The 20095-nt window shown below is 41.5% G+C and overlaps 1 protein-coding gene across 2 annotated transcripts in view; it reads left to right on the top strand.

The window, feature by feature from the left end:
* Positions 1–7701: 7701 nt before the first annotated feature.
* The window catches only part of SPRED1 (sprouty related EVH1 domain containing 1), a 138593-nt gene continuing 126199 nt past the window's right edge, over positions 7702–20095 (top strand). For both annotated transcript variants that reach the window (XM_045450078.1, XM_045450077.1), the window contains exon 1: positions 7702–7804. In XM_045450078.1, the coding sequence (XP_045306034.1) occupies positions 7773–7804 (32 nt within the window). In that variant the 5' untranslated portion in view covers positions 7702–7772. The remainder of the gene's footprint in view (positions 7805–20095) is intronic.

The following is a 20095-nucleotide window of genomic DNA, read 5'->3' as shown; positions in this document are numbered from 1 at the left end:
GTTTGCATTTCTAGCAACTTCCTAGGAAAACTCTGTTGCTTTGAGTAGCAAGGATTTACAGTATTAAACATGAGCATTCAAAGCATTTTTATTAAATAAATAAATTCATTCATTCATTCATTCATTCATTCATTCATTAGTACTTCTCAATGTAGATGTCTTCTGTCGGTTTATCAAGACTCTAATGATGCAATTATCCTCTTTTTTTACCCTTAGTTAATGGCAACGGAGACATAGCTAAGATTAAAAGAGGGAATGCAATGTTCAGTTCAAACCAGTCACAACATATTTGAAAGCATAACGATTGTTAGGTGTCCATATTAACAACAAGATAACTCCCTGTGTTGTTTACAGCAACGCACCTGCACATGAATGTACCCACAAGACACTTCTGTGATGGTGGGAGTGTTCTACATCTGAACTGTCCAGTATGGTAGCCACTAACTGTCCATGGCAGTTGAGCACTTGAAATGGAGCTGGTAGGACTAAGTTTGTAATCTTACTGAGTTTAAATTTTTTTTTTTCAACGTTTATTTATTTTTGGGACAGAGAGAGACAGAGCATGAACGGGGGAGGGGCAGAGAGAGAGGGAGACACAGAATCGGAAACAGGCTCCAGGCTCTGAGCCATCAGCCCAGAGCCCGAAGCGGGGCTCGAACTCACGGACCGCGAGATCGTGACCTGGCTGAAGTCGGACGCTTAACCGACTGCGCCACCCAGGCGCCCCTGTAATCTTACTGAGTTTAATTAACTTAAATTTAAACAGCCACACATGGCTAGTGGCTACCAGGATCATCAGATCTGCTAGCATTACCAAAAGACAATCAGATGTTTTTGCCTCTGGAATTGATGATACAAGAGAATTTACGTACCTGAGGCCCACACAAGACAGCTGATAACAGCCAAGAGATTTAATCTTTCCCTGTTCTAAAGGACAATTCTCCAGCCAAGTCATCATCCACAGTAATGACTTGAATGAAGTAGAATATCCCACCAAGGATCTCCTCTCTGGGAAGTTAGATATAATATCACAACACACACACACAAACACACACGCACACGCACGCGCACACGCACATACACACACACACACACACACATACACATGCTCACGTGCGTTTTTAAAGGAACTCTAGCCACACTCTTACTAATGTGTGACCTCTCGCTAGAGGTCACCTAACCTCTGTGATCTTCAGTTCCTAATTCTTTCTATAAATTGGAATTGATGATAATACCTAGTGGGCAAGGGTGTTAGGAAGGTAAGTTCCTCAAGGGCATTCCAAGTTTTACAGTCCTATACAATGGCTAAGTATTATTCACTAAAAGGGAAATCAAGTGACATATTTAAAACAAAATCCAAGGAATCATTTAGACTCTTTTGTGGTATTGAATTTGTTGCATGCACATAGCCTTGGAAATTTTATGTAACAGATATTTCAATCCTTCATACTTATTGTAATGGGATATAACCTTCAAGGAACAAGCATGCCAAGTACATTTGGGAGAATGATGATAAGGGAGAAGTGCTTTATTTAGTAGTGTGGGGCCTGGTAAGCATCCTCCCTGCTAAGATTATGCTGAAAATAAAGGAAATCACAGACTGCTCATTTCCCTTGTACTGGTTGTAATCTTGTGGAAACTTCCTGTAAAAGGCAGTTATAGCATTAAAAGTAAACTGATTTCACACTCACCGGATACTACCAGACCAACAATTGCAGTCCTTTGGGAGAAAAATAAAATAGCATACTTATCCTTTATACTTTGTATTAGTTTGGAAGAACATGGAAACCCTAGTGATGGAGAAACAGACTCATGCCAGAGGCAAGGAAACTATTTAGAAACATGGTTACCATTTAGTAATTCCACTAAGAGGCAGAGCTCATTAGCCAAGAGACTGGTTACACTAAAAAAGAAAGAAAAAGAAAGAAAGAAAGAAAGAAAGAAAGAAAGAAAGAAAGAAAGAAAGAAGAAGAAAGAAAGAAAGGAAAAGAAGAAAAAGAAAATAAGAGATTGTTCATTAAAGTACAGCATGAAAACAGAATCAGTCCCCTTTGCTCTAGGTATATTCTTTTTTTTTTTTTTTTGCTCTAGGTATATTCTAACTACAGTTTTAAAATACAGAATTAAAAAAATTTTTTACTGTTTATTTTTGAGAGAGAGAGAGAGAGAGAGAGAGAGTTGGGAAGGGGCAGAGAGAGGAGACACAGAATCTGAAGCAAGCTTCAGGCTCTGAGCTGTCAGCACAGAACCCGACGTGGGGCTTGAATCCACAAAACGTGAGATCATGACCTGAGCCAAAGTCATATGCTGAACCAAATGAGCCACCCAAGCGCCCCTAAAATACAAAATTTAAAATACATCTGCTAAGGGGTAATGTTTAGAAATGGAAATATGAATATGTACTTTATGCAGTTAGAACCTCCAATGTTGCATGATTATTTTCTCTTTTGGCTTTTCAAGTACACAAATATCTGCTGAAAGCTTATTAGTACAAGGGACAGCATGTATAAAATGCTGAACTGCTATACTGTTATAGTGGCAATAAGAAGCCAGAGGGGACTCTGAATTTCCATCACTGTGCCAGTCAATACAGCCTCAATTTAAAAATGTTTAAACATGTTTATTTATTTATTTTGAGAGAGAGAGAGAGAGAGAGAGCACTGCAGAAAGAGGGAGAGAGACCTCCAAGCAGGCTCCATACTCAGTGTGGAGCCTGATGGAGGGCTTGATTGCATGAGATCATGCAATCGTGAGATCATGACCTGAGCTGAAGTCACTGCCTTCAAGCTACTTAATATTTAACTGGGAAAACAAACATAAACTCATAAAAAGTTGGTTAGAGAGGAGAGAATTATCAATACAAGTGTAAAACAGCAAAGGCAAAAATAAAAGAATTTGAGAAGATGAATACTGAGTTTTTAAGATGATCACTGTGGACTGAGTGGTCTGGAATGAGGGAGAATGCCTTGAATTAGAGTACGACATGCCATCTGCCAGGGCCTCCATGAGGACAGGCCACTTTTGTTGACCTTGTGAACCTTGCTCTGATACCTACTTAGAACCCAGAATCCATTTGTATCTTCTTAAGTGTGATGACGTCCTTTACTGGCAGTTACTTGGCACTTGGGCTGTTGGCACATACATGCTTTTAATAATTAATCATGTATAACAAGTTTTTAAGTGGTTGTGGCTAATTCTCTAAAACTGAGGACAATAGTAATGAGAGCCACCTGTGATCAGCAGTGATTGTGACCAGCCTCTTTTCCACAGACCCACCTGAGAAAACACAACCAAGTAAATACAAGCTCCCTTGCCCTGTTAACCCCTGACGTGGCTATGGAATCTTTGCCTAGTGCTCATTGGTAGCTATACCAAATGAATGGACTAGGAACTCAAGGTAACACTGTGATCTATATTTACCTTCTCCCACAGCGTTTCGAATCTCATTGGATCCACCTTCCCCAGCTGAAACAGCCATTTGGCCTTGACCAGTATCTGCCTTAGCCTATGAAATATGTTGGGCCACCCTTTTCTGTGTGCTACTGGAATAGAGGTTCTTAGGTAATGAATGTGTTCAGAGACGGGAGGACACAAGTAGATGAGAGAGAGAGAAGACTGTGAAGGGCTAAGAAAAACCAAGTAGCTGGCATACTTCTGAAAAAGCACATTTGTCGGTCCCATTACAGATCTGCTGATCACAATCTTGGGAATGGGGCCAAGGAATCTGCATTAAAGCAGTTCTTGCTTGCAGTGTACTAAAAAAGAAAAAAGGTTTTATTATAGAAAATTTCAAATGTGTGAAATAATAAAGAGAATGTGCTCATCATCATCCCATAACCAATCTTGTTTCATCTCTATCCCCTTACTTCTTCCCACTCCTCACCCCACTGAATTATTTTGAAGCAAATCTCAGAATATCATTTCATCCATAGATAGTTCAATATGTATTTCCAAAAGATGAAGACTTTAAAAAACCCCGCAACACTAATACGTTTTAAAAATCCCTTAATATCATCAATCTCCAGTTAGTGTTTGTTTCCCCAATTATCTCAAATTTAAAAATATTTGTTTATTTATAAACCAGGACTCAAGGTCTTAAACATTTCATTTGGTTGTTATGTCTCTTGCACCAGGTAAGGTACAGACATGGGGATAGACCAGTGAGGCCTTTTGACCTTAGGGTAGCTGTGACAGAAAATCAGACTGGGAAGACCCCTGGGCTCTGAACTTCAACATAGGACCATTTCTGATTGTTTCAGGGTAGAATTCTCAGAGCTCTGCAGCTCAAGGCAATTGTCTAATAAGCTGGTAAGATCTTCAACAACTGGGTGAGAGGAGAGGGCTAGAAATGCACCCTCAAAAACAAGGGCACAAAAGTGTCCTGAGAGTGGCATGGTGAACATCAAAGGTAAGGAACAGTCTGGTGACTGTCTTGGTCATAGGATTGGGAACCATCTAAAAAGCATTAATTTGGGCTGTTGATCATATCTTGCTCCTCTAGGTAAGTAATGTGTGTGAAAGTGGCCAGCACAGTTCCCCACACATGCAAAAGCCAAGATGCCTTTCATGTCTTCCCCCCAAAGCCTTTCATGTTTTCCTGATGCAGTTGAACCTCAAAAGATGCAAATTTCCTCAAAAGAAAAGGAGTCCTTTGCAAGTGACCCAACATTCCTTGCACTTACTTAATCACAATGACTCTCAGAGCAATCATTTATTGATGGCTTGCAAAAGGCCAAGCCATGTGTCTAGCTAGAGTGGTACACAGAAGAAAAGCAATAGTTGTTTGTTGAGTGAACAAACAAGGCTACGTTTAACCTTCAAAGCCATTGCTGCCACCACCTTGTCATAGTTTATTCTCCATTTTACAAAATCAGAGTAAGAGCTTAGGGCTTATTGGGCTCTTAATCTGTGCTAAGTGCTTTGTATATTATTACCTCATTAATCAGTACAGCAGCTCTATGAATTAGGTACTATTATCCACATTTTACCCAGGCACAGAGTTTAGGTAACTTGTCTGGAACAAATTCTAACTGATGGAACTTGATTCAAATCTGAGAAGCCAAAGTGGGTAGTGGTAGTAGGGAGTTATCAATACTTCCGGTAACAGGTTCTTCCCAGCAACAAGATAAAAAACACATGTTCAGGGGTAACAGAGGTAACTTCTCTCACAGAGCCTCTCACCTCTTCCAGTCACCAACATTGTCCCTTCCTCCCTCTGAGTAAGGACAATGTTGCTGCCCAGGCAAGAAGGAAGAGTTCCATAGTGAAACCTCAGAAATCAACAAGCTGGTGTTTTGGGCCGCCTGAGTTGGCCCCTTTATTCCACATTTATTAAGCACCTACTATGTGCAAAATACTCGTAACAGGCTAGTGTACCGTACTTTAGAGAGCAACAATCCTGAAACCTCCTGGAGACAGAGGACTGATGAGGAATGCTGGCTTGTTTGGGAGGTTTTCCCACTTTCCTCCTCATCAGGAATCGTTCTACCCCTCGAGGTGGAAGGAGCAACAATCTTTTTACTCTCAGGTCGTACAAACCTGAGAATGAAGAGAAAAGCATTGCACCCAAAGCTAGACTGAAAGCTCGGGAGATGCGTCAGAAACTTAGGATTCAGTCCCCAGGCTGGATAGTGTATAGGCTGGCTTTCTAGGTGGAGAAGGGATAATAGAATTTGCAGAGCCAGGAGCTGTGTGTGAGTCCTCTAGTCCCACAGACCCTAGACTCTAGGCTGAAACCCCAGCAGGTTTCTGTGCAAAAACCTTTTGAGATGAATGCATACATTGTCCTCTAACAATGCAAAAGTGACAGCTGCCTATTCAATAATCGTTCCGCCTCCGTTTAAAGCAGTTCGTGCCACAGAGGCATCTTCTGCGCTATAGTTATGCAACCTCACTCGCAGCGGGAGTTATTTCCTGTGCTTCTGGCTGCGCCAGATTCATGTAACACGCCTACTCTGGGCTTCAATGGAAGTCGTTCTCCATTAACAACCACTCTAGCTTTCGGAGATGAATGCCCTGCACAGCATACCCCTTGCGCAGTAAGAATCCAAGGTATTAAAACTAACTCTCTCTCTAACACACACACACACACACACACACACACACACACACACACACACACACTCCCGCTGTGCATGCAGCTAGGGGATTGCAGCAATGCAACCAGAGGGACAGCAGGCGGAGCTCTCTTTGTACGGTCCCTCCCCCTAACCCCCACCAACTAAAAATGAACTCATGCCAGTTGCATTCTTTGCTCTGCAAGGAACACACACACACACGCACACACACACGCGCGCGCGCCCGCGCGCGCGGGGCAAAACAGAGCAGCCGCTAATTTCCTCCTTGAGCACACTGTCATTCTAGCCTTCCCGTTCTAACAACCCGGATATTCCAAAGCGAGTAACGGGGAGTAACGGGGAGTAACGCGGCGCAACAATGCAACCTCCCAAGCTGCTCCCCGTGCAGCTCACACCCCCGCCCCCTTTCGCAGCGTGCCAAGAGTTTGGAGCGCGCGCACGCACACCGAGCGCGGTGCCTGGCGTATCCCTCCGCCTCCCTCCTCCTTTCCCCGCTCTGTGGCTCGACAACGATTTGGGAAATGAAGGGAGGAGGGAACTACTTTCCTGAAACTTGCTATGCTGCACACGACTTCGACTTGCAGTGATTCGCCCGGAGGCCGCAGCTTTTAGCCCTACCCACACGCCCTCACAGCCCGGGTACTGCGCTCGGCAGCCCCACCCCGTGCCCGCTCTGGCCCCCGGGGGAGGCAGGCGGCCGGGAGAAGTCGCCAGGGACTACTTCGCCTCCTTCTCCCGTGGGCGCCCCCGGTTCGGGCAGCGGCGGCGGCGGAAGGAGCGGGCGGCGTGAGCGCTTCCGCCGCCCCCCTCACGGCTCCCCTCTGGCGGGTGTGAGGAGCTGGCCCGCCGAGCTGCTGGTGGGCACCGGCTGGTGGGGGGACCTGCGGCCGTCCTCCTCGCTCTCCCGCTGCTTCCCGGCACCCTGTCTCCTGGGCGCGCCCGCTCTGCTCCGGCCCGGGTGGGGGCGATCGGCTCGCCTGTCCTGGCCTCACACGCTCCCCGCCGCCCCCTCCTCCCCCTGCTGGAGTTGTCCCGGCTGGAGCGTGTCTGGAGGAATCTGCCGCTGCGAGGCCCCTCGCTCGGTCCTGCTCGTCCCTGAGGACCGCCCCGGTCGCCGCCGGGCGCTGAGCGGGCAGCCGGCGGCGAGGTGGGAGATGGTGGGGTGGGCTCCGGTAGGACCGCGCCGCCGCCGCCCGGAGCCTGGGCTCGGCACCCTCCCGCCGGCCCCCACCGAACGGAGCTCAGCTTCCTCCTCGCCGCATCCCTGAGGGAAGCGCCGCCTCTGCTCCCGGGTTCTCCGCCCGCCCGCTCCTTCCTGGCCGGACCCCGCCGCGCTCCACCCTGGTGGCGGGAGGAGCAGCTCTCCAGTCAGCCTTCGCAGCCCCTCTTCTCTTTTTCCTTTCCACCCACCCTCCCTGGCCTCCTCGGATCCCTTGGCTGGGCGCTGAGGCGGAGGAAGAGGCTGGGGTCGCCACGGCGGAGGTTGTTGCCGCCACCCCCCTGCGGGGGTGGCCGGGGTTCCCGGCTGGGGGGGCACCGTTCCGGGTGAGGCGTCCACCATGGTGAGGCCCCTGAGCCGCTGCCCCCGCGCCCCCCCGGCCGCCGCTGCCTCCTGCCCCTCGGTGCTGCTGCTGCTGCTGCTCCTCCGCCTGCTCTTGCTCCTCCATCTCCAGATCGGATCGCGGTGAGGGAAAGATGAGCGAGGAGACGGCGACTTCTGACAACGAGTAAGCGCCTCATTGATCTTAATTAGTACCCTCCCCCCCCTTCGACGACCCCTCCGAGACTTGGGTGCCGGAAAGCTTGCAAACCTGGAGAGTTCGGTGCACCTTATTCTGGAGATAACGTTTGATTTTTTAGCCATTTCATTTAATGGCAGCACCCCCCACCCCCCATGCATTTAGTTGCTCACTTTTGGGGAGGGTATTGAATGTTGGGGTGGGATGGCAGTTGTACGTCCATGAGATGGAGTAATGTGGATGCATGGTGGCGGGGTAGAAATTACCTCTTTGCTTGGAAGCCCCTGGCTTGTCCTTTTTCACTTAACATACCTATCAACATAACCTGAATATCCATCCTGTTTCCTTTATAGCTATTTCACTTGGAAACTAGTGTGTGGGAGCACCTCCTGCAGCAAACTGCTCTTGAATCTTAATTCGATGAGTCAGTGACTCTTAAATACCGATTAAGCCTCCCCCCCCCCCCCCTTAAACTTATGACCTGTAAGCTTCATGTAAAAAAATGGAACTAGGGAAACATTTTTAGAATTTAATGACATTAAGGACACCTGGAGTGTAGGAGATGTTGAACTGTTATATTTTAGCTTTGCGAATGCTGGGCATGTCTTTACCAGGAGCATAGAAGAATATTGAATGTTAATTTTTATCCTTCAGCTGTGTTGAGAAACACCATTTACGTTGGTTTAACAGTATTTACATTGCTGAATATGTTGATAACTTCGTTAACTTCTGGACTGTCATGGTTTTAAGTTTTTATTTGGGCTGTTTGTTTTCCAAACGTCATACGTTGCCTTTTAAATATTTTTGCTTTAAAGTAACGGCTGCCGGAAGGAATAATGGTTGCGGGAACAGTTTTTATTGAGACCGGATTTAATATTCATGCAGAATGTTTGCATCGTTTTCTTGTAATTAAGTTCAAGTTTTGTTTATCTCTGGAGGATTGGAAAGAGTTAAGAGAGGACTAGTCCTAGGATGCATTCCTTTAAATAAAGTGCATTCCTCGAGTCAGACCTTTTTGAGTGGACTTTTAAATCCGAAAGCCTAGGCCTGTTTAACGTAAAATAGCTTGAGAAATGCCAAGCGGCGTTTCTTCTCAACCCCCCCACCCCCAACACACTCTTCTGATGAGCGGGTGTGGGAGAAGGTAGATTGCTGCAGTGTCAGTGCAGTCTAGAAGCAGAAGTGGCCGCCATGTTCTCTCTCTTTTTGTGAATCGCCCTCATTTGCATAGCACACTCTTCATTCATAAAAAAATAATTAAACATCCATCACCTTGGACATCTTGAAAGGATTTCCCAAGATAAAAATTCGAAGCTTGACGGTCTGTCTTCGTGTAGATTTTTGAGTTCAGGGAGTAAGGAGAATTCGAAGTTACAGGTTAAATTCAAAAACATACGCACACACAAACAACTACCCCTGTTCTCAGAATGTTGACACAGTTATGTGGGAAATATCAGTTCGGGGAGGTGCTGGGATCACGTGATCGCCTCCATTCATAAAATACCTGGCTGTCCATTCACAGTGCAGTACACTGTCTCATTGCCTTCCGCAGATTAGACCTAGTTTGAGAGAGATCAAGAAGTATCTCAGATAACGCTTAGTTAGGGGAAAAACTGCTAAAAATCCTGAACGGAATGACGATCATTTTTACTGTTATCTTTTAAGAAAGTAGTCTGGATCAAAATGTCAAGTTCTATTTGAGAGATGGAAAAAGGCGAATTACCATATTTAAACTAAAATACTAATATTTCCTTTTTGGATGCATCTATTAGAAAAACAAATGAGGGAATGTGAATTGACACGTGTAAAATAAATTGTTTCTAAATGGGCTCTTTCTAGAATACTTGGCCATGGACATATTAAGAATCCAAGTTTTTCAAGAAGGTAGCGAAATCAGGTGGATGATACTGCTGTTAACACTGAAATGAGTAAAAGTTCCCAGTAGTTTAATCCTAAATATGTTGATATTTGAAACACCAAATGACAAGTTTTACTGAGAGGATTGCTTTTTAAAAAAATTCTAAATTTAATTAATATAAGAACTTGGCAATTGGCACACTCACTCAGACTTTTAGATTTCTGCTTTCATGAATTTCTCCTGCTTTATTAATATGTTATTTCCTAGGGGCTTTGTTATGTTAGTTTTGATAGAACAGAAAAATATGCTTTAGCGTATATATTATTTCTCTAGGAGACGTTAATCCTTCCTGGGGACAAACTCTTGGGGGTTTTATTTAAAAATTTTTTTTTTATTTTAGGAAGTGATGTGTTCATCTGGTAATCAGTTTTATTAGAGCCAACATTGTACATTAGCCATATCACAAAGTGTGAACTTCTTTGGAATGTAGCTTTTATTCCAACAGTTTATCTTATTTTTAATATATATAGTAATGTTTTGAAGTGGCAATTATTTATAATCATATATAGTTTGAAGAAACAAAAAATATGTATGTTATTGTAGACGCCCTTAAAGCCTCAGCATAGTAAAACTGCCCTGTGATACAGATTTTATTTGGGCCTTACATATTTTTTTTTCTCCACTTTTCTCCTTTTTTAGAAGCCATAATCAATAGGAATTTAATTACATTAGAGACTGTTCTAAACACTTAAATGTTTTTTCCACCTGATTTCGGCCTTTAAAAAAAGTGAAAATCACCAATATCTTGGGAAACTTAACTTTTTCTAGACAAATATTGTGGTAAAATCCAGTAAGGCCTTTAGAGGCCTCATTTTGAAATCCTCTAGTACATGCTCTGTTATTTGAAATTAAAGTTCTGTGTAGAGAGACAGATAGCTCTCAAAAGTTGATTGTGTATATGTATGTAATCAGTAACTAATGAAGAATTTGTTATATGTAAGACTTGATCTTATGCAATGTCAAATTTAGGGAACGATTGGTAAAAGTCTGCTTTTCTTTTCCAAACTTCAGTAGTAACTGGAACTGCATTAAAAGTGTTATTTAAAAAAATAATTTCCTCCTTGCAAGAGTAGTAATTTCAGATAATGTACAAAATAGTCTTTAAAGCGAGTAGGTAATAATTTGTGTATTTATTATTCAGATAACAAGTCTAAACATTTGATATACTATAATTAAACCTTTCCTATGATGTTGATGATGAATCCTATTCATTCATTGTATTTTTACTATGTTCCATGCACTGTAATGAATTCCTTCTTTATTATTTTATGGATATATCTGTATCCTCTGTAGAGTGGAGTTGCGTAGTAGAAACTATCATACCCTATTATGTTGTGACTTTTCTGTATCATTAACTATTTCATAGAACAGCTTTTGATGGCTGTATTATGTGCAGTATATAATATACATTAGTTTGAACCAGTTAACTATTCTGTTATTCCTGAACAGTGCTACATTTGATCCTGAGTTCTGTCTTCATTTAAATCTTTTACTCTTTCCTTGAGATAGTCTAGGAGTGGACTTAAAGGAGATGCAAATTTCAAGTTTTTTCTGCTAAGTTGCCCTCTAGAAAAGAAAAACTTAGTATATGAGAGTGCTTATGTCTTGAAATGTCTGTCCAGTTCTTTTTGAAAAAATTTTTGCCAATTTTGAAGGTGGAAATGAGATCTTGTTCCTATTTTTAAAGTGCTGGGTGGTAAAATAAAATTGATCAAAAATACCCAAAAAACTAGTTAGGTTGTTTTGGGCAACCAGACTGTTTTAAAATACCATATTACACATAGAATTAGGGGCGCCTGGGTGGCTCAGTTAGTGTCCAACTGAGTGTCCAACTCTTGTCATAATGTCATGGTTGGTGAGATCAACCACCCCTGGTCTCTGTGCTGATACTGTGGAGCCTGCTTGGGATTCTCTATCTCTCTCTGCCCCTCCCTCACACCCTCCTCTCTCTCTCTGTCTCTCTTTTTCAAAAAAAAAAAAATAAATAAACTTCAAACAAATAGAATAAAGTCATCATATAGAAGGTTTTTGCAGATAATTTACCTCTTACCAACTTTCATGCAGTATGGTTTAATGTAAAGAGCATTGGACTTGGAATTGGGAGATGCCTTTTTGTCATTGTCACTAATTATTCTGTGATTCTGGACAAGTACAGCCTTTGTGGGCTTCTGTTTGCTTGTTTCATTTGAGCAGCTTGAACTAAGCATCATTATAAGCCCTTCCTGTACTAAATTACCGTAAAGTAATACAGTGATAGGCACGTTACAAGTCGCCAGACTACTTGTAACGTGTGCATTGGTTAATTGATTAATTTTATTATATTGTTTTGGACATGTTTAAGCAAATAAAAGACTTCCCATAGAAATCTGGTAGGAAGCTGAAGTAAGAGCATGAATTTTGAAGAACCAAGATACAAAATTTGAAAACACTTGGTACCTTAATAATCTGTTAAGACTTAATTATTTTGGGTTTAATAGCCATTTGTTTTTGATAATATATATACACCTCATAGATGTGAGAACTTTGTACTGCTTTTCTTTTTCTTTTAAAGAAATATGGCCTCTGGATGAATAAGTGAGCAAAAGGCTATTGGGCTTAAACACCAATTTGAATAGTTCTAAAAGGAATGTCCTAAGAAGAGACTAGCCCTCATGCTTTACTTACTGGCTAAAAAGTGTCAAAAGTAAGTCTTTTCATTAGGTTTTTCATACTAATCATATTAACCTAAGACTAAGGGATAATTTTGCAACTTCATTAGTTTAAGAAGTTAATGCGCATAATGAATTTTTTCATTCTTTAACAGTTAGATTTAATTCACTATTTATGAAAAGTTTTGTGTCATAGCTGCATCTTAGAGTCCAGAGCCAGAGTCATTACAAATCCCTGAAATGTTTTTGTGGCACTCAGAATGGTTTGAAATGAAAAAGATCTAGTGATGTATTTTTGTTTAAGCATTGTTCATTATTTTTGTTAAAACAGTTCATTAGCATTGGGTCTTAGACTGAGGTGTTAAATTGCTTAGACATAGGGTTCTTAGAATTGAGAGTGTTTTTTACTAATCTCTAATTGAAACTTGCTTACATTTATAATTGAAGGAAATTCCAACAAACCATAGCAGCATCAGAGGTACTTGTGACAGGGGTTAGTTTCCTAGGGCTGCCCTAATATTAACAAAGCACCACAATACTGGATGGCTTAAAACAACAGAAATTTATTGTCTCAATTCTGGAGGTTGAAGGAAAGTCCAGGAATGGCAGGGCCATGCTCCTAGTAAGCCATTAGGGGAATCCTTCCTTGTCTCTTCCTGGCCTCTGGTGGCCGATGGCAATCTTTGGCATTTCTTGGCTTGAAACTGCCTAATTCCATTTTCTGCCTTCATCATCACATGATGTTCTCCCTGTGTGTCTTCACGTGGCCACGTGACATCATTCATTGGATTAGGAGCCTCCTCTAGTATGACCTCTTTTTTTTTTTTATAATTTAACTTTATTTTTTATTTTTTAAAATTTACATCCAAATTAGTATATAGTGAAGCAATGATTTCAGGAGTAGATTCCTTAATGCCCCTTACCCATTTAGCCCATCCCCCCTCCCACAACCCCTCCAGCAACCCTCAGATTATTCTCTATATTTTTATGAGTCTCTTCTGTTTTGTCCCCCTCCCTGTTTTTATATTATTTTTGTTTCTCTACCCTTATGTTCGTCTGTTTTGTCTCTTAAAGTCCTCATATGAGTGACGTCATATGATTTTTGCCTTTCTCTGACTAATTTCACTTAGCATAATACCCTCCAGTTACATCCACGTAGTTGCAAATGGCAAGATTTCATTCTTTTTGATTGCCGAGTAATACTCCATTGTTTATATATACCACATTTTCTTTACCCATTCATCCATTGATGGACGTTTGGGCTCTTTCCATACTTTGGCTATCAATGGTGCTGCTATAAACATGGGGGTGCATGTGTCCCTTTGTAGGGTAGTTCTATTTTTAGTTTTTTGAGGAACCTCCATACTGTTTTCCAGAGTGGCTGTACCAGCTTGCATTCCCAACAACAATGCAAAAGAGATCCTCTTTCTCCGCATCCTTGCCAACATCTGTTGTTGCCGGAGTTGTTAATATTAGCCATTCTGACAGGTGTAAGGTGGTATCTCGTTGTGGTTTTGATTTGTATTTTCCTGATGATGAATGATGTTGAGCATTTTTTCATGTGTCTGTTGGCCATCTGGGTGTCTTCTTTGGAGAAGTGTAGCATGACTTCCTCTTAAATTAATTACGCTTGCAGTAACCCTATTTCCAAATGAGGTTGTATTGAGGTAGAGGGTTAGAACTCAACACATTTTTTTAGAGGGATATTAATTCAACCTATAATACCAATATAAATCAGATTTTTTTTCTTACAGTACAATTGCTATTCATTTGTTACAGATACCTTGAAATAGCACTTGTAGTCATCACTACTTTGAAGTTACAGTAGGGGCACCTTGTGGGTGCAGTCTTTAGAATGTCCAACTCTTGATATCAGGGTCATGAGTTCAAGCCACCACCCCATTGGGTATAAGGCTTACTTAGAAAGAAATGAATGAAGTTAGTTATTAAACCATTGGTAGAGCTTATAAATATTTTAGTGTTAATAAAGTATATATTACTATATCAAAATTAGAAAATATTTTGATAATTATTTCAGTATAATTTTTTTTAAGTTTATTTATTTTGAGAGAGACAGAGACATTGCATGTGGAGGAGGGACAGAGAGAGAGAGGGAGACAGAGAATCCCAAGCAGGCTTGGCCCTGTCAGCATGGAGCCCCATGTGGGGCTCTATCCCATGAACCATAAGATTATGACCTGAGCTGAAACCAAGAGTCAGATGCTTAACCGATTGAACCACGCAGGTGCCTCTAATTTATTTCTTTTGTATTCCTGTGTATTTTAAGTCTTTAATGTTCTGAGAAGGGGGCCATAGCCTTCACCAGATGGCCAAAGAGGTCTACTGGCACAAAAGGTTAAAATCTCCTGCTACAGACCGAAGCCCAGAAGGTTGAACCCCATAGATAGAGTTATAAAATAGGAAGATTAAGAAACATGAAGGGCAGGGGTTTCTGGGCTCAGCTGATTAAGCCTCTGACTCTTGACGTCACCTCGGGTCATGACTCAGGTCATGATCTCATAGATTGTGGGTTTGAGCCCAGCGTCTGGCTTTCTGCTGAGAGCGTAGAGCCTGCTTGGGACTCTCTCTCCCTTTTTTTTCTCTTCCACTCCCCTACTGGCGTGCACACTCATTCTCTCTTTCTCTCTCTCTCAAAAAAAAAAAAAAAAAAAAAAAAAAAAAAGGAACATGAAGGGTAAAATGAACAAGTCCAACATACAGCTAACAGTTCCAAAATAAGAGATTAGGGAGGAGAGGAAATATTCAGAGATAATGGTTGAGAATTTTCAAGAAGTAGCAAATCAAATTCAATTCAGTGAACTAAAAACAAAGCCTCATAGTCAAACAGGGTTTATCTTGAGATTGCAAGAGTGGATCAACATGAGAAAACTGATGTAGTTTATCACATTTGAAGATTAAGGAAGAGAAATAATACAGTCTTTTAAAATATTTTTAATATTTATTTATTTTTGAGAGAGAGAGAGAGACACACACACACAGAGTGTGAGCGGGAGAGGGGCAGAGAGAGAGAGGGAGACACAGACTCTCAAGCAGGCTTCAGGCTCCAGGCTCCAAGCTGTCAGCATGGAGCCTGATGAGGGGCTCGAACCCACAAACTGTGAGATCATGACCTGAGCTGAAGTTGGGTGCTTAACCGACTGAGCCACCCAGGAGCCCCACAAATAATACATTCTTAAATGCCAGAAGTGAAGCATTGTCATACAGTCTCTGCCCATAATATGGAAGTAAATGTTAATAATTTAAATAAATTTTAATAATTTACATATTTTTAGTATGCGTTCATGAATATAGATTTGTATTTTTACTTCCTAGAATTTTAGACTTAATATTTCTCATTTAAAATGAAGATGCTGGGGCGCCTGGGTGGCGCAGTCGGTTAAGCGTCCGACTTCAGCCAGGTCACGATCTCGCGGTCTGTGAGTTCGAGCCCCGCGTCGGGCTCTGGGCTGATGGCTCAGAGCCTGGAGCCTGTTTCCGATTCTGTGTCTCCCTCTCTCTCTGCCCCTCCCCTGTTCATGCTCTGTCTCTCTCTGTCCCAAAAATAAATAAACGTTGGAAAAAAAAATTAAAAAAAAAAAAAAAAAAAAAAGAAAAAAAAATAAAATGAAGATGTTGGATTTGGTCAATTTTAGGATATCTTTTAGTATAAAGGTTCTAGAATTCTAATAAAACGCTAATATCAGTGTTTTATTTAGCATAAAGTCACCAAGCTTTTTTATCCAGTTTTATTGTGAATTACATTGATATTTTGAGTTTGCAATTAGCGGTCAGTTTTGGGTTTGCTTTCATGATAATATGTAAAAACATTACAGAATTTTAGTTGCTTGAATTAGATATATGGCTTTCTTAGTTTTTCAGGACAGATACTGTTAGTAACTTTTCTTTGAGAATTTCAGTGCAGGGGCATTTGGGTGGCTCAGTCAGTTAACCCCATCTGACTCTTCATTTTTTTTTTTTTAATTTTTTTTTTTCAACGTTTATTCATTTTTGGGACAGAGAGAGACAGAGCATGAACGGGGGAGGGGCAGAGAGAGAGGGAGACACAGAATCGGAAACAGGCTCCAGGCTCTGAGCCATCAGCCCAGAGCCTGATGCGGGGCTCGAACTCCCGGACCGCGAGATCGTGACCTGGCTGAAGTCGGACGCCTAACCGACTGCGCCACCCAGGCGCCCCTGACTCTTCATTTTGACTCAGGTCTTTGATCTTGCAGTTCCTGAGTTCCAGCCTCATGTTAGGCTCTGCACTGACAATGTGGAGCCGACCTGGGATTCTCTGTCTTCTTCTCTCTCTGCCTCTCCCCTTCTCTCTCTCTCTCTCTCTCTCTCTCAAAAATAAATAAACTTAAAAAAAAAAAAATTTCGGTGCAGTGACATTTGAGTGCCTGCTAGGTACTTGACTTTTCCTTAGCCCTGGAGGTGCAAAGATAAGTAAACCCTGATAACTGCTTTCACTATCCAAAAAGGGAACTAGATCCGTGTGAAACTTGATGTGTGTTCTGTGTCTGCAAATTCTTTAAGGCTCAAGGAGAAAGTGATTCTACCTGGCAGTGGATGGCAGTGTGGGAGTTGCATGAAGGAAGGCTTCAGAAAAGAGGTCGGATTTTACGGATTTTACGAGTCAGCCAGAGATAAGGGTGATTGAAAGGGGAAGGGCATTTCAAGAAGGGAGGGGAAAAACAAAACAAGAACAAGCATGGAAGGGGAAATAGAAAGTTTAGAGAAAAGCAATAACTTTTGGGAGACACTTATTTGCAGGAGTGGTGGGGGGATATGAAGCATGTTGGAGGCAATTGTGAGACGTCTAGATTTGCGTTTAAGTTTGTGTCAGCAACCCTGGGGCAAAAGGTGGTGGCTAGGCCTGGTGCATGACACCCAGGAGATGAACGTGAAAGAGGTTCCTGAAAATCTGTTTTTCTTAACAAGTTGAGGAAAATTTATTTTAATTGGTCAGTGAAAACAATTTTGAACAGAATTCCCATTAATTTTTCAGATAATACACTAAGAGTTCACAGAAAATTTGTTCTTTGAGCTACCCTCTCTCACTCCCACTCCCCACTGCAAGTCAGTCAGGATACTTCATGAAAAGCACCAGTTTATCTTTATTGTGGAGTCAGTGGGGAACTATTAATTTAAGCGAGGGAGTGATATCAAATTTGTGTAGAAGGCTGAATACCAGGACTCATTTGCACAGTTGATTGGAGGGAGAAGGAAATGAACTACAACTGATGAGGAAGATGTAATAATCAAGACAAAACAGCTGGAAGAAGTGCATTTGGAACTGTTGGGGATGAATTTGTGAGGCAGTTCAGATGTCCAGATAATCACTTGACTGGATGTGAAGGAAGGAGTAGGAAGAATGTGGGATGACTTCAGCATTTTAAATTTAGGCCTCTGTGATGTTTTTAAATGAAGTGGGAAGAGACAAAAGTTTTTAATGGGAGAACAACTCAAATTTGGCCTTTTAAAATTTGCCTACCTAAGTATCAAGTTAGAAAATGCCTCATAGAGTATTTTAAATACAGGTTTGGTGCCCACAGAAGGTAGAGAAGGTAGAATTTAGAGGTGATGTCTTCAGTATTTGTAATAGTTGAACCAGGAAGAAATTGCCCAAGGAGAATATTAAGCAGTAATGGGAAGATGAACAGCGAGAAACAGCAGTGTTTTTTAAGAGACAGCAAATGACAGAATAGTCTTGAGAGGTAGGAGAGTTCAGAGGGAAAGTATTAAAAGACAAAATGGGAAGTAATGATGTGGAGACAGCAAAGAGTAAGGTTATACACATTCAGTGGGGGAGGTGGGAGTTGAGATTACTGTAGGATGGGGTGATGTTAGTAGTGGAGAGGAAGAGAAAAAAGCATTTAAGGAAAGGTTGAGTAAAAGGCAGAACAAGGTCCAGGAAAGAGAAGTCTACCAAACTCTTTTACTGCTTGTCAGAAGCCGTGCTAGATTTAATCCTGCTAATGACCATGTGAGCTAAGTATTATCCATAGTTTCACAGAGGAGAAAACTGAGACTTCGGAACAGTTTAGTAATTTGCCCACAGGCACACAAGGGAGTAAGTGGTAGACCTGAGATTCAAATTGCATTGTATTTGTACCACATTGTACCTCATACAATTAATGGCCAGATTTATTTTATTGTATTTTATTTTATTTTATTATTTTATTTATTTTATTTTTAATATTATTTATTTATTTATTTTTGAGAGAGAGAGAAGGCATGAACAGGGGAGGAGCAGAGAGAGGGCAGAGAGGATCCCAAGGAGGCTCCACACTGTCAGCACAGAGCCCCACGTGGAGCTCGATCTCACAAACCATGAGATCATGAGATTATGACCAGAATCAAAATCGAGTTGGATGCTTAACTGACTGAGCCACTGAGGCGCCCCACCAGATTCGATTTTAACGAAAAAGATAAGATCGAAGTGATCGGTAGACACATAGAAGTGATATCTGTTTTGAGGGACTAGAAGTTTTGGTAAGGTTAAAGAGCATGCAGAGTCGAAGTGGAAAAAATCGAAAGGTAGATTTTGGTCAGAGAAGCCAGACTCCAGAGTAATGACAGGTTAAAGAATATTAAGGTAGAAACAGGTTGTTGGGGTAGAGGAGCCAGGATCTGCTAGAATATTTATTAAAAAGGTCAACAATATGGCTGTTCTAAGTTGCTGGGTTGGATGGTATTAGGAGTTGAGGTGATGAAGAATCTTGAGCCAGCACCAATGTATTTAACGTATGTGTGGTATGAGTGACTTAGAGTGGGAGTATGAGTGCTGACATCTGCCTTTACCATGTGAAGAGAGGGGAATAAGGATTTTGGAATTGGAAGTTGAAGAAGGAGGGTGCCATTGGGAGAAAGAGAAGAGAGCAAAGGGCTTAGCTGGGAAGAGTTGAGAATATTGGAAATGATAGGATCTCAGGTAACAGTGATTCTATCAGGAATGAGGGATGTTGGGAATTACGGATGGTGGGAGTTAGAGAAGGGAAGATAGACATCTGAATAAATTATGCAGATTTGGATTTTATTGAGAACTGTAAGGTTTTTTAAGAGGCTAATCAAGATGTTGACAGAAACCGCAGGGTTTTATCTAAATACATTATACTGTCTTTGGCAGAAGGTTTTATATTGGGGGGGGGGGGGAACTCTAGCCTTAATGTGGGTAGAAAGTCCTTTTCAAAACAAAATTCACTAAATTTCTATAATTAACTTGGTGTTCACAATTAACATGCTCCTGCAATTACTGCTGGCTGTTATGTTAAGACTTTGGTTAATCTTTGTGCTTGATTCTCCATCTGTAAAACCAGGATAATACGTCCCTACTTTGGAGGGATGTTAAGGCAAAGTAACCTCCCCCCGCCTGCCTCACACACATTTTTTGACTAGAGATAAGAGAATATTAAAAAGGACTTTCAGTTCTTGAGAAGAAAGGTACTATGTTCATGAAATAATCAGTGCTCATTTTCATTTAGCCTAAGGTAGTGTTATATTTTAAAAAGGATTATTGACCTGCTGGAAATAATTGTATTTCAGATTAAGTGTTAAAAAAAAAGCAGCTTTGTGGAAAAACTTAAAACTTAAAACTTCCAACAAGCAAAAAATATAAGAATCTATGTTGTGAACATTTTTTTTTATGTTCTGAGCAAAGAATGAAAGAAGAGGATTAATAACTAGTATTGGGTAAGACACTAGGGCAAA

This window comes from Leopardus geoffroyi, chromosome B3, assembly GCF_018350155.1.
Source record: "Leopardus geoffroyi isolate Oge1 chromosome B3, O.geoffroyi_Oge1_pat1.0, whole genome shotgun sequence".
In the NCBI taxonomy this organism is placed as follows: domain Eukaryota; kingdom Metazoa; phylum Chordata; class Mammalia; order Carnivora; family Felidae; genus Leopardus; species Leopardus geoffroyi.
Note: the sequence above shows the minus strand (reverse complement) of the source record. Positions and strands in the feature narration are given on the sequence as shown.